This window comes from Lacerta agilis, chromosome 12 (assembly GCF_009819535.1).
Source record: "Lacerta agilis isolate rLacAgi1 chromosome 12, rLacAgi1.pri, whole genome shotgun sequence".
Lineage (NCBI taxonomy): Eukaryota > Metazoa > Chordata > Lepidosauria > Squamata > Lacertidae > Lacerta > Lacerta agilis.
This window is the reverse complement of record NC_046323.1, coordinates 24,177,257-24,198,761: the sequence shown is the minus strand read 5'-3', so window position 1 is coordinate 24,198,761 and position 21,505 is coordinate 24,177,257. Positions and strand designations below refer to the sequence as shown.

The 21,505-nt window shown below is 40.6% G+C and overlaps 1 protein-coding gene across 1 annotated transcript in view; it reads left to right on the top strand.

The window, feature by feature from the left end:
* The window catches only part of ITGB8 (integrin subunit beta 8), a 41,962-nt gene extending 21,025 nt beyond the window's left edge, over positions 1-20,937 (top strand). The window contains exons 4-14 of the mRNA XM_033164978.1: positions 4,458-4,704; positions 6,351-6,516; positions 7,241-7,399; positions 8,967-9,062; positions 9,144-9,233; positions 12,247-12,381; positions 13,692-14,073; positions 17,309-17,534; positions 18,949-19,049; positions 20,343-20,509; positions 20,602-20,937. Of these exons, the coding sequence (XP_033020869.1) occupies positions 4,458-4,704; positions 6,351-6,516; positions 7,241-7,399; positions 8,967-9,062; positions 9,144-9,233; positions 12,247-12,381; positions 13,692-14,073; positions 17,309-17,534; positions 18,949-19,049; positions 20,343-20,509; positions 20,602-20,718 (1,886 nt within the window). The 3' untranslated portion in view covers positions 20,719-20,937. The remainder of the gene's footprint in view (positions 1-4,457; positions 4,705-6,350; positions 6,517-7,240; positions 7,400-8,966; positions 9,063-9,143; positions 9,234-12,246; positions 12,382-13,691; positions 14,074-17,308; positions 17,535-18,948; positions 19,050-20,342; positions 20,510-20,601) is intronic.
* Positions 20,938-21,505: the final 568 nt, after the last annotated feature.

Here is a 21,505-nt window from a genome sequence, read left to right as displayed (position 1 = left end):
CCTTGTCCCCATAGCTGAGCCATGGAGCAACAGTCCCTTCTCTGCCCCACCCCACCCCACTTGTTAGTAGCAAGCAGTTCGTCCAAACTATAGCACAGCTATGAGGCGTTGCTGTCCCCTTTGAAAGTTCACAGTGTTGAGAAAGCTACAGCTTCTATTTGTAATAGACATTTCATGCGGCACAGTTGTCACAAGCATGGAGAAAAAAGTAGAGTAGTTGTGTCTTTGAGAGCAAAGTGTCACATTATGTTAGCAGCATGCCTAATGGCGTTGATACTGGTATTTATAGCAGGAGCTTTTTGTTCCACAGGAAGACTCTTGCATTCTCAGTGAAGGCCTCACTAGCAAAAACATAAGGAAACTGTGCCGCTGCTACTGGTTGTCCCAGATTTTTGCAGTCCAAATCTCCCATCAAATGTTAATCATTTGAAGGGAGGACCATGGTACATTCTACCAATGCAACATCATGGTACTTGCCCCACTCCAATGGCATGTGGCTAGCCTACCCGTGAGAGCTGTGTGTGGACATCTGCAAGAGGGAACCTATGTACGTTGGCTTCTATGTGATCATGCATGGCTCCTGATTTTTGGAAGTCTATTCATATAGTCTTCTCATTTTTGTAGACGTCCATATTCAACACGTGGGCATTGGAGGTGGGGCAGGGGCAGCAGTGCAGCCCTACCACTCATATTTGTAAAGCCCCCTTCACATGAGTGATATGTGAATGGGTCTTCACTTGATTCTATATCCCTCCAGGTGGGCAAGCAAAACCACTCAAGCCAAGCTGGCGACATGTTGTTGGATTTCATCCACTGCCCTTCAGAAAGACAGCAGAGGCCAGTTGATGAAAGGTTTTCAAACACCATTTCACATTTGCATCCCTCCAAGGAATTCCCCTAAGGTTAATCCCTCTCACCACACATAATAACTATGTGTTGGAGGTTATGCCAAGAGATAGCGAGTTAACCAAAGCCACTTAATCCTTCAAGGATCTGCATAATTCTATGTATCATTGCCATTTTCTTGTTAGCATTGGCAAATGTGGAGGAAAAACATGACCATCCCTTCCATGGAATAGTGTTACAATCAAAGACAATAACAATTCTGCTCATGGAAATGATTTGCGCTAAATAGGGCCGAAAGAGAATAGCTGAGACGAAAAGAGCAAGTTACTGGGAAATTTCGTTTGCTTTTCATTATCTCCATTCAAGGGGGGAGTATCCAGCTGCAGCAACAAGCAAGGCTTCTGTCTTATTTTTTATTTTATTTTTAATTACTAGAGAAGCTTAGTACTGCTGCTTATCTGCCAAGTTAAACAAGGTTTCAGCCTGAGGCATTTGTTTGTTGTGTAATGATTTGTAGTACAGAAAAGACACATAGATACTTCTGGATTGGGTATGGCACCCCCTTCCAGCTATGCCTCCTACAACTAGGACAGCCCCCATTCTGGCATCCAGGAAGTCATCTTAGTGGCTGCCCTTGTTTGGGAAGTGGGTCTGAAGTCTTTGACTTTTCCAGAGTGCCGTGCATGCTAACAAAGTTAATAAAAATGCGCCCCCCTGGGATTTAGGATAAGTGTTCCGTTGCGGAAGAGAATGTGGGGGGCTTTCTGGGATTGGCAGTTCGCTTGTCTCATTATGTGGCTACCCAAGCAAAGAGCTGCCACCAGAACTGTGGCTCCTGTCCAGCAGCTGGAGTCCTGAAAGCTGTGAACTGGAGAGTTGGGAAATACTGATGAGCCTAAACTGGAACGGAACCTAAGTTGTAGCTCTGCTTCCTGAGCAAGGATATCCCATTTACAGAGAAAACAAATGGGTCCATTCAGAAATTGCCAGCTACAATTGGCTACAATTTGTATGCAAATCAATCCATGTTTTTGAGCCATAGTTTTCTATTACTTTGCATAATGCAAGACTGATTTCGCACCCTGAGAGAAGAGAGGTGGGTGCCAAGGTGAATAAAGACCTGAACTTTGTTAATGTTTGCCCTTTGAAGATTTATTAAATCGTTTACTTGAAAACTTTTAATTGCAAACTGAAGCCTGTCCTGGAATACCTGGCAACTTGTCTTGTGTCTTGACAGATAACATTGGAAAAATATTGTAATTTCTTTGTGTAGTGAATCCAGTATAAACTAATGGCACCCCTATTTTATTAAGTACTTAAAACCTCTCCATCTCCTAAGTTGTTTCCATCTCTGGCATTTCCACTGTTATACACACACCCCACACAATTTATTTTATTTAATGAACCTCTGGCAAGTCATGCTCTTTATGCTTTACCCTCTTCCCATTCCTGCCTAATTTCTTTCTAGAGGAACATATCCTAGCATTGTGGCTTTGTACTGTGGATCCAACCGCATTTATCTTTTTTCTTTATTAAAGATGTATTACACACACATTTATTTTTTTGATTTATATCATGCCCTTCCTCCCAAAGGAGCCTAGCATGGCAAACACATCAATGATAAAACATTTAAAAAAAAAAAAACCAGTTTAAAAACATTCTCTGAATCACTGATCTCAGAGGTTCCAGCAGCTGCATTGTTCAGTCATCAGGTGTGCTCTGGTGACTCAGCTAGACTGGTAAAGAAAAAATTATTTACAGTGGTACTTCGGTTTTCAAAACTCTCCATTGACGAATATTTCAGAACTCGAATACCATAAACCCAGAAACAGATGCTTCTGTTTTCACACGCGGCTCAGAAGTCAAATGGCTTCCGCTAAGTTTTTCCTCAATTTTCTCTATTAAATTGGCAGTCCTCCTTTTGTGCCTCGGTTTTCGAATGTTTCGGAGCTCAGGCGGTCTTCCGGAACGGATTACGTTCGAAAACTGAGATGCCACCGTGTATGCATTGTGTGTGCGATATAATATTGTGCCCCACCAGATGGTGATGTGGAGTCCCGTTTTTTCCTCTACCTGTTTTCCCTGTTTAGATTTGTACAACGCTTTAAATTGAAACGCTTCTTTGATGTGCATAGATCCAGCCTAAGTGTATACACAGAGAAAGTGAACTTGGGACTATATACAGGGTAGTCTCTTAACTCATCATGTGCTTTGCTGGAATCCTCATCTTCAGAGCAGGAATCTCAGAGTGGTGAATTCTGCTTCACAAGGCTTCTCCCACTTGTGTGTGCTATTTATTTATCACCAGAAGGAGGAGCGCTCGACTCTTGCTGGTGGGGAAAATCCAATTGCTAGCATGCAAGGGACCAAAAGGAAACAAGCCTATTCTGCTCATCATTGGCAGTAGTTTGGAGAAATGAGGAGACAGAGGGGGAAAGAGAGTTTCCATTTAAATAGAACAGGGCTGCCAGTAGAATGGGGGATTTGGGAATGAATGGGTAGGTCTGGAGGCACATTGAGTGTAATTGTCAGAGGCAAAAATAAAAGAAAAACCTCCTAGATCTTTGCAGCAAATCGAGCTAGTTTTCTATGAGGAAGCGCCTTAGAGCTCTTAATTCCCCACTTGTAGTGCCGAGCCAAAAACACCCACCCTATTTATGTAGCCTCATCCACAGGCTGCAAACATGGGGGGAGGAAAATCAGAACTCTGTGGACTGGGGCATCCTCAAAGAAGGTGGCAGCTTTTCCCGCCTTGGTCTCTGCGCTTTCTTCCTCCAGTCCCTGGTTGCATTCATCGTGACACACGAAAACACAGCAAAACAATCATCGTTATCAATAACACATGGTGGCATACTGAGAGGCAAAAGCAGGCCCCTGTTCACCCAGAAGTTGAAAACTAAAACAGACCATGGGCAAGAGCAAGACAGGGAAGGAAGAGGCTGGGGAGGAACAAACATAGAACAGTGCATTTATAAACACGTATAATCTGCTTAATCAAAATATGGAAGATTGTAAATATGATTAAATTGCTGGATTTGATGAGAGCTAGAGAAGGAAGACAACAACCACATCATTGTATTGTAGAAAAATTGAGTTATTTGTAATGTATTGGGACAACAAAGTAAACCCACATACATTATTATGCATCACGTAATTTGACTCTCAGATACTTTTTTCTTTCTTTCTGAGTGCATGAGAAATTATTAATTACTATTGCCAATGGGAAATCCTATGTTTCTAATATTTAATATTATTGATGTGGTGTTCTGAAATATTGTTTATTGTTTAAATAAAACTTTTTAAAATATGTATATTAAGGGAAAGTGTGTGTTAGCGAAAGTAATGTATAAAATGTATTATATTGGAGGAAATTGCTTGCAAAAACCTATAGCAGAAATTGCATACAAAAGCTTGTCTATCAGTAGAGATTGACACTAAAACACAAACACACACACACACACGCACACACACAAACGCATGCACCCACCTGGGAGAGTTAAGTAAATAAGCCAAAAGAAATGGGATTTAGAAATTAGATATGCTTGCAGAATTTTTTAATGCAGTGTTAATACTCAGAAATACTTATTGCAGTTCTGTTTTTTGACTATCAGGATCTGAAGCAAGTTTTATGTTGAAAGTCCAGCCATTGGAAAAGTACCCGGTCGACCTTTATTATTTGGTTGATGTGTCTGCATCTATGCACAAAAATATAGAAAAATTAAACTCTGTTGGATCTGATTTATCTCAAAAGATGGAAAATATTTCCCTTGATTTGCGACTTGGATATGGATCTTACGTAGATAAGACGGTGTCGCCTTATATTAGCATTCACCCAGGAAGAATTCATAATCAATGCAGGTAAGTAATTTGTAAATCTAACTGGAAGCTCACATGTGTCCTAAGCTAAACCATCCTATGGTGTAATCCTAACCATGTTTACTCAGAAGTAAGTCCTCCTGAATTCAATGGGACTTTCTTCCAGGTAAGTGGAATTAGGATTGCATCCTGAATTAAAATCTTTGAGAAGGGCAAGGTATGAAACAAATGATCTAATATTTCTATTTCATTTTGGTTTATCTGCTGTAAACTGCTACAGTGCCTGCCTAATATTTTGTTACATAACTGTATTGATGTAACTGGTGTGCTGCTTCCTAATGCTTATTGGGGAAGGCCTATAGGGCAAGGGCACAAGGACCTATAGGGCAAGGTGGGGAAATGCTATCTGTTTTTACTAAAGTTGCTCTGTGAACACTGACCATGAGCCACGTTAAGTTTTCTGGAATAAATAGTATGCACTAAACAATCAAGATTCTACAAGCACATCTTGTGTACCTGATGTGAGTTTGCTTTCCTGTGTTGTTATAACTGGGAGCAGAGGGCACAGGAGCTGAATTTGTGTCCTTTTCTATAAACTTACCCTAAAATGTATTACAACTTTTTGTTGCTGATGACTTGACTGGGGTTTGCTTGTGGGGCGGGGAGAAAGGAAATGAAGTAAGTTGCACCTGTCGAGGGAGGTTTCAGATGTTTTCCCTCTTCCCTGCTTCTCATGGCGTTCTTCACATTTGGCACAGTTCCCTATGGTTTGGATCCAGTATTAGCTATCCTTGGAGAAAACTCATTGAAATTAATGGACATGACTTCCGGTATCTTAAGCTCCTTTTATTTAAATGGATCGGTTCTGAGTTTAACTGAGTTGTAAATAACCAGTCAGAGGACCTTCTTGGTGGTAGTGCCCTCCCATCAGATGTCAAGGAGATAAAAAACTACACAACTTTTCTAAGACATCTGAAGGCAGCCCTGTATTGGGAAGATTTTAATTTAGTTTCTCTCTCTCTCTATAGATATATACATATACATATACATATACATATATATATATATATATATATATATATATATATATATATATATATATATATATATATGCTGGAAGCTGCCCAGAGTGTCTGGGGAAACCCAGCCAGATGGGTGGGGTATAATAATAATAATAATAATAATAATAATAATAATAATAATAATAGCAAAAAGTTTTGGCAGATTTAGAAGGGAAAGCTTCTGCCATTTCTCTGTCTTGTTTATTATTCTTCGTGGTGGCGAAAGGGGAAAGACTTTTTATTCCCTTTCAGCCTCCTCCCTTTCTTTCCATACATTATATAGGGGTCAGGGTCATACTACATGGTGAAAACTATGACCCTCCAGATGTTGGGCTCCACTCCCATCAGCTCCAGCCAGCATGGCTAATGGTGAGAACTGGAGGAATGGTGAGAACTGGAGACCCACAGCATCTGGAGGGCCACACATTCCCCACACCTGACATAGCTCACCAGCACTTACGTTACTCCCTTTTTGTAATAACATGAACTTGTGTTTAGTGTGCATATATTTATAGACAGACAGAAATTAAATGCAAGCATTGTGTCGCTATAGCCAACTATTAGCTTAGAACTGATTTCTAAGCAGCATTTTAATAGAATTTCACTTTTCATCTTTTTGCCAAACAGCGATTATGATCTCGATTGCATGCCTCCTCACGGCTATATCCATGTCTTATCGTTGACTGACAAAATAGCAGAATTCAGAAGTGCAATTAGCAAGCAGAAAATCTCTGGGAATATTGACACACCTGAAGGAGGCTTTGATGCTATGCTTCAAGCAGCTGTGTGCCAGGTAAGAGGTAGCCAATAAAGCAGCAAAGGATCTGCCTTTTATCCTAGTGTTTGATACTTGATCTAATCCCCATAGTTCTCCAGTGCTGTCTGCATATTGCAGCTTTTCACAGTACCAAAGGCAGTTGTGGAGACCTTCCATTGCTTGTGGTGCTCATGTTGACCTTTTCTCTCCATGTCCATGGTCGTCCCTGCTCAAAAGTGCTTTAGCAGATATTTTTAGCCCTTCAAGTTGTGGTTTGAAAAAGCCGGGCCAGTTCCCAGCAGGTACCATATATGTGTGCTGGTATGAGAGTCTTGGGTAGTTATTGCTGTTCTTGGAGAGTCACAGCCAAATCTAGAGCAGTTGGGCAACTATGCTTACATTTGCTTAAAAGCCACAAATGCTTTATTTCATTTTCAGTATTAAAGCAATTCTTAAAATAGTAAACCGGGGGTAGCCAGCCAAAGTGGTGCCCTCCAGATGTGGTCCAGAACTGCAGTTCCCATCAGCTGCAGCCAGCACGGCCATGTCAAGACATGCTGGGAATTGTAGTGCTATAACATCTCAAGGGCACAACATTGCCTACCTCTGCAGCTAACCTTTGGATAGCTGTTGTGTCTCAGGCACTTTATATCAAATAGAGCCTACAAACCAGTGCAGTACCTTTTAACTCATGCATTGTCTCTTCTTCAATTGTTTTGCCCCTGTTAGCTTGGTTATTTTTTCCCCTTCCTTCCCTTAGAGCCATATTGGTTGGCGCAAAGAAGCCAAGCGTCTGCTTCTCATGATGACGGATCAGACCTCTCACCTGGCGCTTGACAGTAAATTAGCGGGGATAGTAATCCCTAATGATGGAAACTGCCATTTGAAAGATAATGTGTACGTCAAAGCGACCAGTATGGTAAGGTATATGTCGTATACAGCATTGGCTTTGAACAGTGGTTTCCCCAAGCATTTAGAAGGGTCTCTGTAATGAGATGCTCCTTCTGGAGAGGCATGAACTTCAGCTAGAACCAGTTCACTCAAATGGTTTCAGCCTCCCAGTCAGTACAGTGTGAGTAGCTTTTTTTCTTCATCACCCCACCTCTTATTGAGGTCTGTTCTTCCCTGCTTACGTTATATGCTGTTCCAGATAGCCAGGAGTGGTAGAGGGTGTCTCCTGCTCAAGGTATGCTGACACGTTTTGTCTCAAGAATTAAACACTATGTTCGTTGTGAAGGCCTGGGATCACCTGGGGGAGATTGGAGTAAGCTAGGTATTTTACATTGTAAACTGAGTCTAGAGAAAGTGGCAAGTTTATGCTAGGGATGAGCGACCTGAGCAACACAAACTAAAGGGTGCAGCGCCTTTCTCTTCTGCATGCTGAAAGCTCCCATCTATTATAGCATCTGATCAGCCTGTGGGTAGAGTTGAATTTTGGTTAATAATCGTGGGTACCCAATAAGTGGTGTGAGATACAAACCCATACTGAGACCAGGCTCACATGCAGGATGAAGGAAAGAGAAAAGTTATGAACAGCAAAGTGAAGGGGAGGGTGTGTGTGTTTTTCCACTTAGCACACCTGCAAATGCACAGCGCTGTGCATCAACACAGGGAAGTGCAGCTCCTTTTGTTCGCTTGCTGCTCTGTACTTCTGAATCCAGTGCGTTGGTGAAAAGGAATGCACACGGCTACTGTCATGAGCTTCCCTTTTCTCTAAGGAAACACACTGCAAAGATAACAGAACCCTGTTAACTGCCCTGAGTTAGTTTTAATGAAAAGGTATGCCAGTTCTATTAATCACTGAATGTTGTCAAGTGCATGTATCACAGATATATGCATTGCAGGGAGCTGATACTTGCCGCTGATACACTGCATGTGACTTGACCATAAGTCCATTCAGCCAGACTGCGCCTGACTCATTTACTTGGTCATCTTTCAGCTTCTTTCTCTTTCTTCTTTCCCCTTTTATTTGGGAGTGGGGTGGTTTGCTCTGCAGATGTAGTAAGAGGGGAAATCGCATGTGGTGTTTCAGTCACTTGTGTTCATATGATGAGTCAGGACCCACAGCGGTCACCACCTGACTTTAAGTGGGTTGCAGCAGCCCCGCTAGCACTATTTTTTGTTGAGGATATTTTTAGGCAGATTAGGAGACAGGACAAGAATTAAAATGGATGCATAGTTTAAAAACACATTCAGGCTAAAGGTGGGTTCTGATAATCAAATGGCTGAAGGCTACTGACCTAGCTTGCATACATGCCAACAGTTTCATTTAGTTAAGAATATCAAGTGATAACTGCAGTTGCTATTTGATGAATGTAATATATATACTTGTCCTAAGGCTTGTTTCACTACAAGCATTCAGGGATTTATGGTAGAAGAGCAGTCATGTATGTAAGGTTTCTTATTAATTTCACAATCATAGCATTCCTTTAGATCATATTAAACTACAAATGCCACACTATGTATCTCCATTTTTTTGTTTTCAGGAGCATCCATCACTTGGCCAGCTTTCCGAAAAACTCATAGACAACAACATTAATGTAATTTTTGCAGTCCAAGGGAGCCAATTTCACTGGTATAAGGTATTTTTAAACGTCAGAATTTCACAAGTTTTAAGATAATAATCACAGTGGCCTTTTGACTGTAACACTGTTTTTCTGTAGGACCTTTTGCCTCTTCTACCGGGAACTACTGCAAGACAGATAGAATCTCAAGCAGTGAATCTCAGTGACTTGGTGGTAGAAGCCTACAAGGTATATGCTTTGTGATGAATGCATTTTTCATTAATGTTGGTTTGGGGGAAACAGCTGTTAAAATAAATATTTCTGTGAGCTCCAGGTACAGGTGCAATATAGCAAGATAGTCAGGGAGTTCCTGCATACCTATAAATATATATATAACACTGTTCTCATATAATATTGCATAGAACAGTAAAATATTATGGAGAAAACTATTAGATCTGTTAAAACCAGTACCACAATGTAAAATAATTATGACCTAAGGTTAAACTTGTCTAGGATAATCTTCAGTCCAGTTTTGAGGAATAAGAAGGAATAAATTGCTGGGAAATATTGATGATTATGATAATACAGAGACGCAAAGAACCAGCAGTCCGTAAGAACACTGGAGGTCAATAGCAAAGCAGCCGGTCACCAGAATTCAAAGCTGAAGGCCCATAGGGAAGGGCTGTAGCTTGGTGGTAGAACATCTGCTTTGCATGCAGAAGGTACTAGGTTCAGTACCTGGCATCCTCAGGTAGGCTCTTCTGCCTATAGCCCGGGAGAGCTGCTGCTGCCAGGCACTTTAGGCAGTACTGAGCTAGATAGCCCAATGGTTTGAGGCAGCTTCCTGTGTTCTAAACTCCCGTCCCCTCCTTCCTTTAGGTTAATAATAACTATCTAATCTACAAAATGTCCCAAAGTCCCATCTACCAAATTTGCTGTGGTGAGGTCTGTGGTTGGTTCCAGGGGGATTCCTGAACGAAAACAACTGTCCACAGAGATTAGAATGAAGCAAAAAGAAAAGAAACTAGAAAAAGTGAGCCTCTGTCAAGCTTGGGTCAGAAGGAAATAAAAATCTTCCTTTACTAACAGTACATAGCTTTACCCAAGAAAATCACTTAAGAGTGGAAACTAAAGGCAAACAGCAAAAAAAGCACATACCTTCTCTTTACTTCTGAGGAAAATCAAGCTAGTGTGCAGTTATCAAGAAAATATCCTGCTAGGACAGAGTGAGAAAGATGGGGGGGGGGGAGAATAGCCAGTGTGGTGCCTTCAATATGTTGTTGGACTACAGCTTCCTTCAATCCCAGGCAGTATAGGCCAAAGGTCAGGGTAGATGGGAGATGTAGTCCAACGACATCTAGGGGTACCATGTTGATGACTTTCTGTACTAGAAATGTTCCTATGCTCCAATTGGTTATACAATATATCTTCACTGTTTCTCACTGGAATTAGTTTTAGCAATCAAATTGATTTATATCTGCTTCGTAACTAACCTTGCTTTGATGTTCCATTTTTAATTGGGGCAAATGGCAAGGAGATGCATTCTCGGAAAGAGATGTCATCTCTCCAAAGCCATAATTTACAAATAGATAATGAGAAGACCCAGCAAAAATGACACCAATTAGAGTTGCTTCTAAACATCCCAAATTAAAAATCTGCTTAAGGTCTCAGCATCTAAAATTCTACATCCCTACTTAAAAATAGGCAAATGGTATACAAAAGAGAGAATGATGAACTAAAAGAGAAACTTTTATGTTGTGTGTGTGAAATTTCTTCCATTGCAGTTCATCTGAACTGAACGATTGTAATTAAAAAATATCAGCTGCCTCTATTTGATACCTCCAAGATACCTCTCAATTTCTCTGTAGTTTCAATTTTTAATTGGGAGTTTACCAAACAGGTGTCATAAAAAAGTTATGAGCTCATGGCATTTCTACAGATTTGGTGTTGCTTTTTTAACACATAGCAGTTTAATTAGTCTTGCTCTGCTAAGGACACAATCAACAGAAATCCAGGCAACCTTGCATCTATGTCAAAAGATGAGAACTGCTTGCTTTGCTCTCAGTTTCAAAACAGAAAACAGTTAATGGCTTCATCACAACTCAAAGTTCCAACATTTTAGCTTAAAGAAACCCACATCTCACCTTTCCCCCAATATATCTTGGATTCCGACATCAGGGTGGAACTTACATGATACACATTTGCTTGTGATAAAATGGCACTGTGAGCTTGCCCAGAAAGGAATCTCATTTTCAGTAAATCTGATGGGTTTTTATCTGTATTTTAATTTTTCATAGAATTGTAGAGTTGAAAGGGACCGTGAGGGTCATCTAGTGCAACTCCCTGTGACGCAGGAATATTTTGCCCAATGTGGGGCTCGAACCCACAAGCCCATGCTCTACCAACTGAGCTATTATCATACTTAGTGCTCTGAGAGGCAATGAGCACATTCATTTGGTGCAGCCCTGTACCAATTAAGACTGTGTGGAGGGATTGCTTATTTGATTTTGTGTGTGTGTACATGAATAGATACTCCATAAGCTTAGAAGATAATCCCTGGACTTAGAAAAGTATCACATCATGCAGGGAGAGAGGCTTCAAACATTGTCTTTAAACCAAATCACTCCATGCCCCCAGCAAGTGTAGAGATGCTAGCAGCTACACACTGCCATGACAGCCTTCTTGCCATAGCAAACAAGGGATTTGCTTGTCTCTAGTTTTGCTCTGTGATTAGCATTGCCAACAAAGAAAACAGCTTGCACAGAGTCTCGTGCTCAATCTAGCAAGGATAAGAAAGGTCGGTGCCACAAAAGCAAGGGACATCATTCTCCATGGTCAATGGATGGGGAGAGGGACATCTGGAAGTAGGTATTCTAGGTGCTAACAGCAGCAGTATTTTTAAAACCAGTGTCCACTCAGTAGACATAGAACGGAATAAAGAAGTTATTGTGTGAACTTGCCCTATAGCCGTAGAACGGAATGCTGGATTTGTCACTGACATTGTAAGATTAGCTGGAAACCCCAACATTGCTGTCCTCCTCCTCCTCTTCAGGATTACAAGTTCCCCTGGCATGACTGTGTGATATATATAAATGGAGTCTTTATGCAGAAAACAATTTATTCCTTTATCCAGAGACAGACAGGCTCTTTTGTTTCAGTTAAATCCACTGAGTCAGGCATGCTGCCACTGTAGCACATATTGCCATGCAATGTGATGGAGCTCTCTTGTTTTGTTTTGTTTTTGGTTTCCCCACCCCTGCAGAAGCTGCTCTCTGAAGTGAAAATTCAGGTGGAAAACCCCATCCAAGATATAAATGTCAAGGTCACTGCAATCTGCCCTGATGGAAGTAGAAAAACCGGCGCGGAGGGATGCAGAAACGTTAAATCCACAGCTGAAGTACGAGCATTCCTTTATTCACAAAGGAGGCAAAATATTTCATCAATGTTTTTATAATAGCTTTTTCAGTGGAAGAAAGATTTGGTATGGGTTTTAAAGTAAATATCTGTGGGTCGTAGTCTTAGGCCCTCCAGATTGTTCATGGAGTTTATTTCTTCGGAGCTTTGTTTTCCAGTTAAATCCATGGATAAACATTTCTGCTCCATGGTTAGCAGTAAGTAGCTGCTTTTTCAAATTTCCCCAGGCTTCCAGGAATGAGACATTGTGCCTGCTTGAAAGTTTTGATCCTAGAGCTAATCAATTAAAGTACCTTTTAAATAACTGGTGTGAAGGCATGCAGTTATGTCCTGAGGTTTTTGCTTCATTTCCTAAACCATTCAGAGTTCCTGATGGATGGTCATCAGAGTCATCTTTATTATTCCAGCACACATCTTTGTCCATGGCTAATGTTCTAGGGGTGCTGTGAGTTGTACCCCTAGCTTCTTCATTTATACACTGCTCTGTGTATGTGAGGCTCCTTGGGTAAAACAGACAAGCATTTTCAGATTGGGAAGCTGACATGTAAGCCACATTTCACATCTGCAGTGGATGAGTAGACTGGGGCATTAAAATGTATTCCCAAACCATCACCAAAAGCAATAGCTTGCCCACAGTTAAGGAGACCAACTGTGCAGTGTGGTTTTTTTCCTTTAGCCCTTGCAGCTTCCATTCTCACAGGCAAGCCGCTTTTTCAACTGAGTAGTAGTTTGTGACAGCTGCTACAGAGAGAAACATTAAAAAAAAACCCAGTGCTAGTGGCACATAAAGTTCTGCTTGCATGTAAATTACTTTTTGTTGGTTGCCTCAGAATGCAGCATGCCAATACAGGGAACACCACCGCATGAAGATCACATATAACTGCTTGAGTGATTAAGCTTTCTCATTGCTGTGCTTGTTGCCATTAATAACAATCATTTATATGGGACCATCTATGACAGTATACAAATTGCGTCCAAAGCTTTTGGACAAATATCACATTGAAGGTGGTCCCAAGAGAGGAAAGAGATTCAGCTAGTGCTTGTTGGTTTTAAATTATGGTTAATTATAATAGGCCACCCTGTCTCATTCAGGATGATACCCGAAAACAATTTGGGGGGGGGGAGAGAATGGTGACAGGCGTCCTCTCCCCCACCCCGCCAAGAAGTCAATGTTTTAAAAAGAATATAGGCTTATAAATAACTTGCATTTTTAAACAGCTTCTATAAAGTACAATTTTAGGGCTGCTTTTCGACGATACAGTAAAAGTGTACTTCTCATTTTTTATATTGCAGGTGCTCTTCAATATTTCCATTGCCATGAAAGGATGTGGTACAACTGAAGGAAGAAAATACATGATGCTCAAACCGCTTGGTTTCAATGAATCAACCAGAGTTAATATACACAAAAGATGTGCTTGTCAGTGTGAGGGCAGCATAAAGCACAAAAGGATATGTGTCAATGAAACATCTCAGGATGCAGAGACTCTGAGCTCCAGCGACAAATTCTCCTCTGAGCAGTGCAAGATGCCCAAGGGCCATCTAGTCTGCAATGGTCAAGGAGACTGTGTAGATGGGAAATGCATTTGCCACAAAACCAAACTTGGCACAATATATGGTAAATACTGTGAAAAAGATGACTTTTCCTGCCCTCATCACCTGGGAAACTTATGTGCTGGTAAGCTCCAAAATTTCACTGTATTTTACTTTTTCAGCTAAACCCATTTTCCAGAGAGCAAGCTCCATCAAACCTAGCAGGGCCTCTAAGTAAACATGCACAGGATTTTGCTGTTTGTAGCTTGCATTAACCCTAAGGCCCAAACTAAGTCACACTATTGTTAGGTAACACCCATTTACCTACAGCAGCATCAATATCTATAGTTCCTCACAAAGTTACATCTGCAGAAATAGACAAACGTATAGCCTCAAGAAGCTTACAATATAGACGTAGGCCACCCAATAATGCTAGAGAAGTGGGAAAGATTATGGAAGAGGGATAACCATCTAACCCCAAATTACGATATTAAGGAAAATTTATTGAAGATGCAATATAGATGGTACCTTACACCGGTCAAATTGGCAAAAATCTATAAGAACGAAAATAACAAATGCTGGCGATGTAAAAAAGAAGTAGGTACATTCATGCACATGTGGTGGTCTTGTAAAGAAATTAAAGTGTTTTGGGAAATGGTATATAAGGAGATAAAGAAAATGGTCAAATATTCCTTTAGAAAAAGTGTGGAGTTATTCCTTTTAGGAATGATGGAGAATGAAATACAAGCTAAAGATAGACACTTGTTACTATATGCCACGGTCTCGGCGAGATTGCTGGTAGCGCAAAACTGGAAGACTCAAAGAGTACCAGAAAAAGAGGAATGGCAGTTAAAATTATTGACTTACTATAATTGGGCAGTAAAATATGAAGAATTACAAGGGAAAGGGGAATTGGAGAGAGGAAAGAATTGGGAAATGCTTAAAAACTATTTTAAATTATATGTAAAGAGAGCCAACCTCTTGGCAGAATGCTAAAGATCCAAATGAACAAGATATAAGAGAAAGTTGAATAGAATAAAAACATGCGAATGGACTAATGGATACTAAAGACAATATGTAAGGTAAACTGTGAAGCAAGGGGGAGGGGAGGGGGGGAAGGAAGGAGGGAGGGGGAAGAGATGGAATTTGGAATAAGTTGTAATAAGTTGTAATGAGTCGGCAATTTTTGTGATGTGTATTTTTGTTATGATTAATTTTTGTTTATTTGTGGTTTATGTAAAATTTGAAAGAAATAAAGATATTTTTAAGGGATTAAAAAGAAAAAAAGAAAAAAGAAAAAAAAAACATTTACAGGTTGCCCATATTTGTTGAGGAGCTCTATCTAGAATAAGCAGAAAGAACGTTTATGTCTAGAGTTCAGCTATATTCAGCTTCTGTCAGCTCAGCCTTCAGAAATGTGTGTTTCTTTTTTAGAAATGCCGAAGAGCAATCGAATATGTATTTTTTTTATTAAAAAACAACGGCAAGGAAAAAAAAGAAGAAAAAAAAGAAGCTTACAATATAAAATACACAAGGGGTGATGTGAGGGGGGGACCAGCAAGGGAAGGGAAAGAAGAGGTGGCAGAAGAGCAGCTGTGGGCAAGTTCAGATATACGTACTTAAAACTTTGTTGCTGGCGGGATTGAAGCAGATAAGTAAAAAACCACACCCAAAGAAGGAGAGATTTAAAGGAAAGGGTATTTGTTCATCTAGTCTGGAGAGAGCTCCACAAATCAGGGACAGCGACAGTGAATGGATGGACTCATTTTAAGAATCCAGGAAAACTTTGGATTGGTTAAGGGTATGATGAGTCTGGAGTGAGCTGGCTAACTTGCTCCTCTGAGATGATGCCAAATAGTCTTATGGTGCACAGTGCCCTTGACACAAGAGCTTTCTCTTTCTACTGGGGAGTCCCCCCCCCCAAAAAAAGGAGCATGCACACCAGATTATTTATTTATTTACATACATTTGATGCAAATTACTGACACTAAGGCAACTCAGCTTCTTTTTGCTTCCATTTTCAGGAGGGCTTGCTAGTCGCCAAAATATTTAGCAGTGTGCAGCACCACTCAGAAAAGAAAACAAGGTTGCTCACCAGTAGCTATTGTATTTTGGTAATTTATCCACACCCAGTCCCATCCCATCCTTTGGGAATCCACTGCCAGGTTTAGGATCTTAAGAAGGGGAATAATGTCACCTCGGGTGTGCCCAAAACAACCAAGTGTTAGGAAAGTTCCCTCCAACTTGAAGATACGCCTTTTGATGACTTTCCTGCCATGCGAACTCCCATTTGCATGTGAATTCCTTTCCCAAGGGCAATAGTTTCAAGTTAGCGACCTTATTAATTTCCCCAACAGCTTGTGAAGTAGGTTAGTAAGTGAAGCTGGGAGTTGATGACTTGCCCCAGGCCAGCTAGGGAGTCTCATGGCTAAGTTTTTCTTCAGTTCTAGTCTACTGTCAAGTGTTCTTTGCATCAACTATGTCCATCACATGAAGAGCGGCCATGCTTGCTGGCCCAACCATTGTGTCCTTGCTATACTCCCCCCCACACACACACCTTCTCTACACGTGTAGGTTCCCCTTGTGGTGTAGAACCCCACACAAATGTTACCGGTAATCACAATACCTAAGAAATAGTCTGTTTTGTACTGCATATGTCAGGACTGGAGAACCAGATGTTGCTGGATTACAGCTCCTCTTATCCATGATCATGAGTCATGTTGGTTGAGAAAGGTGAGAGTCAGCATCTAATGACATCTGCTGGCATATGTAGCTTGTGGTTTAACAACTATCCCTTCTTCACAGTTTCAGTGTATTCATGGCACCAAACTGATAAATATTTTTAAGAGCTCTCAATTTTAACCCACATACCTTTCTTAAGCAATTTTAAAAAATGGAACACATTAATTTTACACCTCATCTTCCCGCCCTGATATTCTCACACAGATCAGTTACCTATTTTCTATCTCTTAAGCATCTTGAGTAAAGCTTAACCACAGTTACAAGTGGGTAGCCGTGTTGGTCTGCCATAGTCAAAACAAAATCGAAAATTCTTTCTAGTAGCACCTTAGAGACCAACTGAGTTTGTTCCTGGTATGAGCTTTCGTGTGCATGCATCTTGCATGCACACGAAAGCTCATACCAGGAACAAACTCAGTTGGTCTCTAAGGTGCTACTAGAAAGAATTTTCGATTTGGCTTAACCACAGTTTCACTAAGAAGCAAAATATGTTACCTTCTTTTTAAAATCAATAATCACTTGAAGGTATAATAAGTTTTCAGAAGCTGTGATCAATAAGGGTCGGCACAGGAGACCTTGAAGCCCCTCTCTAGTGAGTTATGTAGCCGTGGGCCTCACCCGTTCCTCCTCTGCCCTTGTAGGCAACGGCGAATGCGAAGCAGGCAAATGCAAATGCTCTAGTGGCTGGGAGGGTGATCGTTGCCAGTGCTCATCATCGTTACGAAAGCACTGCATGAATTCAAATGGCCAGGTCTGCAGTGGAAGAGGAACTTGTGTGTGTGGAAGATGCAAATGCACCGATCCCAGCAGTTTGGGCCATTTGTGTGAATTCTGCCCTACTTGTAGAATAGCTTGCAGTGACAAACGGTATGTTTCCTCAGATCAAATTATTACTTGTATTTATTTATTTTTTAAATTCCAGTCTCCCAAAGCAAGTACAGGCAATATATACTGTACATTCCTACTGGCACTTCTTTTGCTGCTGCCTTGTGGCATCTTACCAATGGGCTGGTGATTCCAAGGAATAAAAACCACAGCATTGATCCATCTTCCACAAAGTGATGGTTTCATCATTTCCAGGTTACTCGATAGGCTGATCACTTTGGGCTGACCCTCATGAGTTACTGACAAACGTTATGTCCCATACAATAGCCCTTAATCGAGGCTTTTTAAGGGCTAGGGACTTCCCCTCTTGTTTGGCTTGCAATGGAAATTAAGGTTGCCCACACTTTTTACTAATCAGTGCCATCTTGTGGAAGCTGAGTACATTAATTGCTCTTCATCCTGCCCACCCCTTACATCCCAACCTTCCAGTGAGGGTTAAGTTGATGTCATGGCCCCTCACAGAGTGTGTTTTGTGCTTCTTTGTTATTGCCTGAGAATCCTGAACCCTCTTGCTTTGGGCCAGAAGGGTTTGTACAATGTGCTAGGCCACACTCGCCGTGAAGTTGACAAGCTGACATCGCATTCTGTGACTCCCTGTTGACTCAGGCTATTCATGACTGGAAAGCAGCACTTGAATGCTAGTGCTGACACAGGGAAGCGTGGCCTTTTTGTCTCTTCCTGCACCTCTCTTGAGCAACTGCAATTGTTCTTAAGCTACAGATCCCAGAATTCCCCAGAGGCAAAGAATACGGTTGTAAAGGCAATTGTTGGGATACAAGTTGTTGTTGTTTCTCAGGGCAAAGTCTTTGGTGGGCAGGATGTGGTCAATCAGCTTTAATTTACCAATCTCTGTCGTGCATTATCGGTCTGAGAAGTAGTAAAAGACTGGTTAAAATGGACCTTCTGGAACTTTTCCACATTCTGAAAACCTCATTGCTAGCTGAGTTCCTAAGGATGCCAATAAATATTATTTTAAATCCCAGTCATTCAACTACATGTACCGGAGGCTGGAATTTTATTATGTAGTTGGAAATTCTGAGATTTTCTTCTATCTGGTTTTTGTGTGTGCGCAAATCTATATTATTTTTGCTTTAATAATAACTGATTTTCAAGATTGCTGTTTTTATTTGTTGTAAGCTGCTTTAGAAGGCTTTGCCCAGAAAAGCAGCATGTAAGTATTTTGAAAGAAAGATTAGTTAGATGGCAGTTTGTGTATCATTTTTGATACCTGGCCATCTTCTCTCTTAAGCAATCTTGAATGGGGGCATGCTGTACTGTCGCTGTTGCTAGTAACAAAATGAAACAAAATGCTGAATTTATTGATCCCTGATTTTATTTCATAGTCATGGGTAATCCAGAGAAAAAGACAGATATTAAATTGCGTTTTGGTTTACAGGAATTGTGTGCCCTGTCGTCACGCCAACTCGTCTCAAATTGCCCTGGACCAATGCAAAACCTCGTGTGCTTACAGGTTGCATTATACTGAAAAATCTTCAGGTAAGTGAAAAACAAAATCATCAGTACCAAATTGCCTACAGTTGCCTTGGTGACATAGCGAAGAGCCTGGCTTTTGTGGATTGTAGCTCAGAAGAACACTACTGATATGGGGGTTGTTGTTTTTACTATAGAAGGCATTCCTTGTTCTAGCTAGCTAGCATTAATATTTTCACACAATAATGAAGGCAAAATCTCTTTTCTCTTGAGAAAGTAAAACCCAAATAATAGAAAATGTGGTTGGCTGGCATTTGCTAAATGTCAAGGTCGGGCATTTCTAGGCCTTTGAGAAATTAATTCTGCTAATGACAAAACCAGACACAGTAATACAGGAAGGAATATTTCTATAAGCCTATTATTTCACACTCCGCTTCTCCATATACAGCTACTCTTATTCCACATTATGAGGCATGAACAGTTGAAGCAAAATGTGCAGTTGAGTCTAAGGCTTTTAAAGCATACCCCACCCCTCCTATTATCTTGGGAACTGTAGTTTACCCCTCACTGAGTTATAATACCCTGCACCTGTAACAAACTTGTTTCCTGGGTTCTTGCCAGGGGGAGCAGGGGGCTTGAAATATGTGGCATGTATGCAGTCGTAACTCTATAAACTTAAGAAACCCTCTTGTTCCAAATAAACTCCCCCAGAATTAAGATCATGTCCCTGATCTCTTAAAAGTACAGACACTACCAAAGGTGGGGCTCTGATCCCTAGAGAAGCAGAGGCAGCTTGGTGGTGGCTCCATGAGGCAGTGCAGGCAGAGAAAACTGCACTGCATCCTCCAGCAAATTGACCAGGAGAGAGAGTTGTCCAGAATTTCCTGACTCCCACTGAGGGGAAAGGACCTCTAGAACCTTTGAAGACCTGCTGTGACCAACTGGCTACGCATTTTGAAGATATAAACATTCAACTTCAGAGAGAGATAATGATGGTGGTTTGAGTGGATGGTGGTTTTCAGCTGCGTTTTACCTTCAGTTATTTGTACACTGCTTGAAGAATGAAATCTAGATAAATAAATCATGACTTGATTCTTTTTGCTAGCTGCAGCAATACTGAGATCAGTGGTGTAAATATAGATCTGCCTAACATGTACATTCCTTGTTTTGGATAATGCTTTTAAAGAATAAGGTGCCTTTTTGTATATATCGGAATAAAGATGTCATTTATTATATTATTCAACAAAAGTACAATTATAAATTACTTTTATCGTATTAGGGTTTGGCTTTATCTTTTAGGTTTATTGTGTGGACCTTTTGAGGGGACAGTGTGAATTTTACTACTTCTTCTTTTTGCAGAATGCACAGCCGATGATCCAAGCCACTTCAGAATCTTTTTCATAATTTTTATAGTTACATTTCTGATCGGGTTGCTTAATGTGCTTATAATCCGACAAATAATTCTGCAGTGGAGCAATAACAAAATTAAATCTTCATCTGATTATAGAATATCTTCAACTAAAAAGGTAACTGATGTCACTGATCCATAATATTTTTTTTTTAAGGAATACTAGTTGTGTGGGACTTTCTGACTATTTATATTCTCTTCTCCTTTAAGGATAAAATGTTCTTGCCCACTGTTTGTACAAAAACCGTAACCTACAGACGTGATAAGCCTGAAGAAATCAACATCAGCAAGTTACAAGTAAATGAAACTTTCAAATGTAACTCCTGAAGACAGTCTGCTTTCTTCAAAGCTTTGTTTTCTCAGTCAAGAAGTTTATTTGAAAGATACTTTGGGGGTTTGTGGTTTGAATACTGTAATGAGAAACTGACCTGAAAGCCTAGTTACACAACATGGCTAGATTTCAAACAGAGCTGCTCCATTTTGGAAAAAAAACAAATGTGCATTAACTACTGATTAACATGATTAAACCAATTAAAGCACAGATAATTTGGATTGGAGCCAATTCAGTCCCATTTAGGATCAACAGGCTCAAATTGGCTTAAATTTGACTGTTCTGGCATAAGCAGGCTTCTTACCTGTTCACAACACCACTCTGCATTGTAGCACTTTAACATAACGTAACTTATTTAGTAATCCGAACTGGTGTTGCAAACGCACTGATCTCACTTTAGTTAAGAAAAGGTTTGGTCTACATTTCTCAAACTATGTAAAGCAAAATGTAGCTGGCACAAATCAGTGACAGGTCAACCATTGGCACTTAACTCCTGTTCTGAGCACTGGGGAGAAAGCAGATCAGAAAAAAAACGTGGGACAAAATACCCAAAGAGAGAATTGCCTGCAAAACAAAACAAAAAAGATTGAAACAATTCCTTACCACCATCACTCTGATAATCGCAAGCCTTGATGTCCTACATTGCACTAAAAAGCAAAAACACTAAACAGAGCAATCTAATCCCCCTACCCAGTCATTGTGGGTGGTACTTGGATGAGACGCAGATATTTCTCCAGCCTGACTCCACTGGCCTCCACCACCAGGAGAGCTCCATCTTCAGCA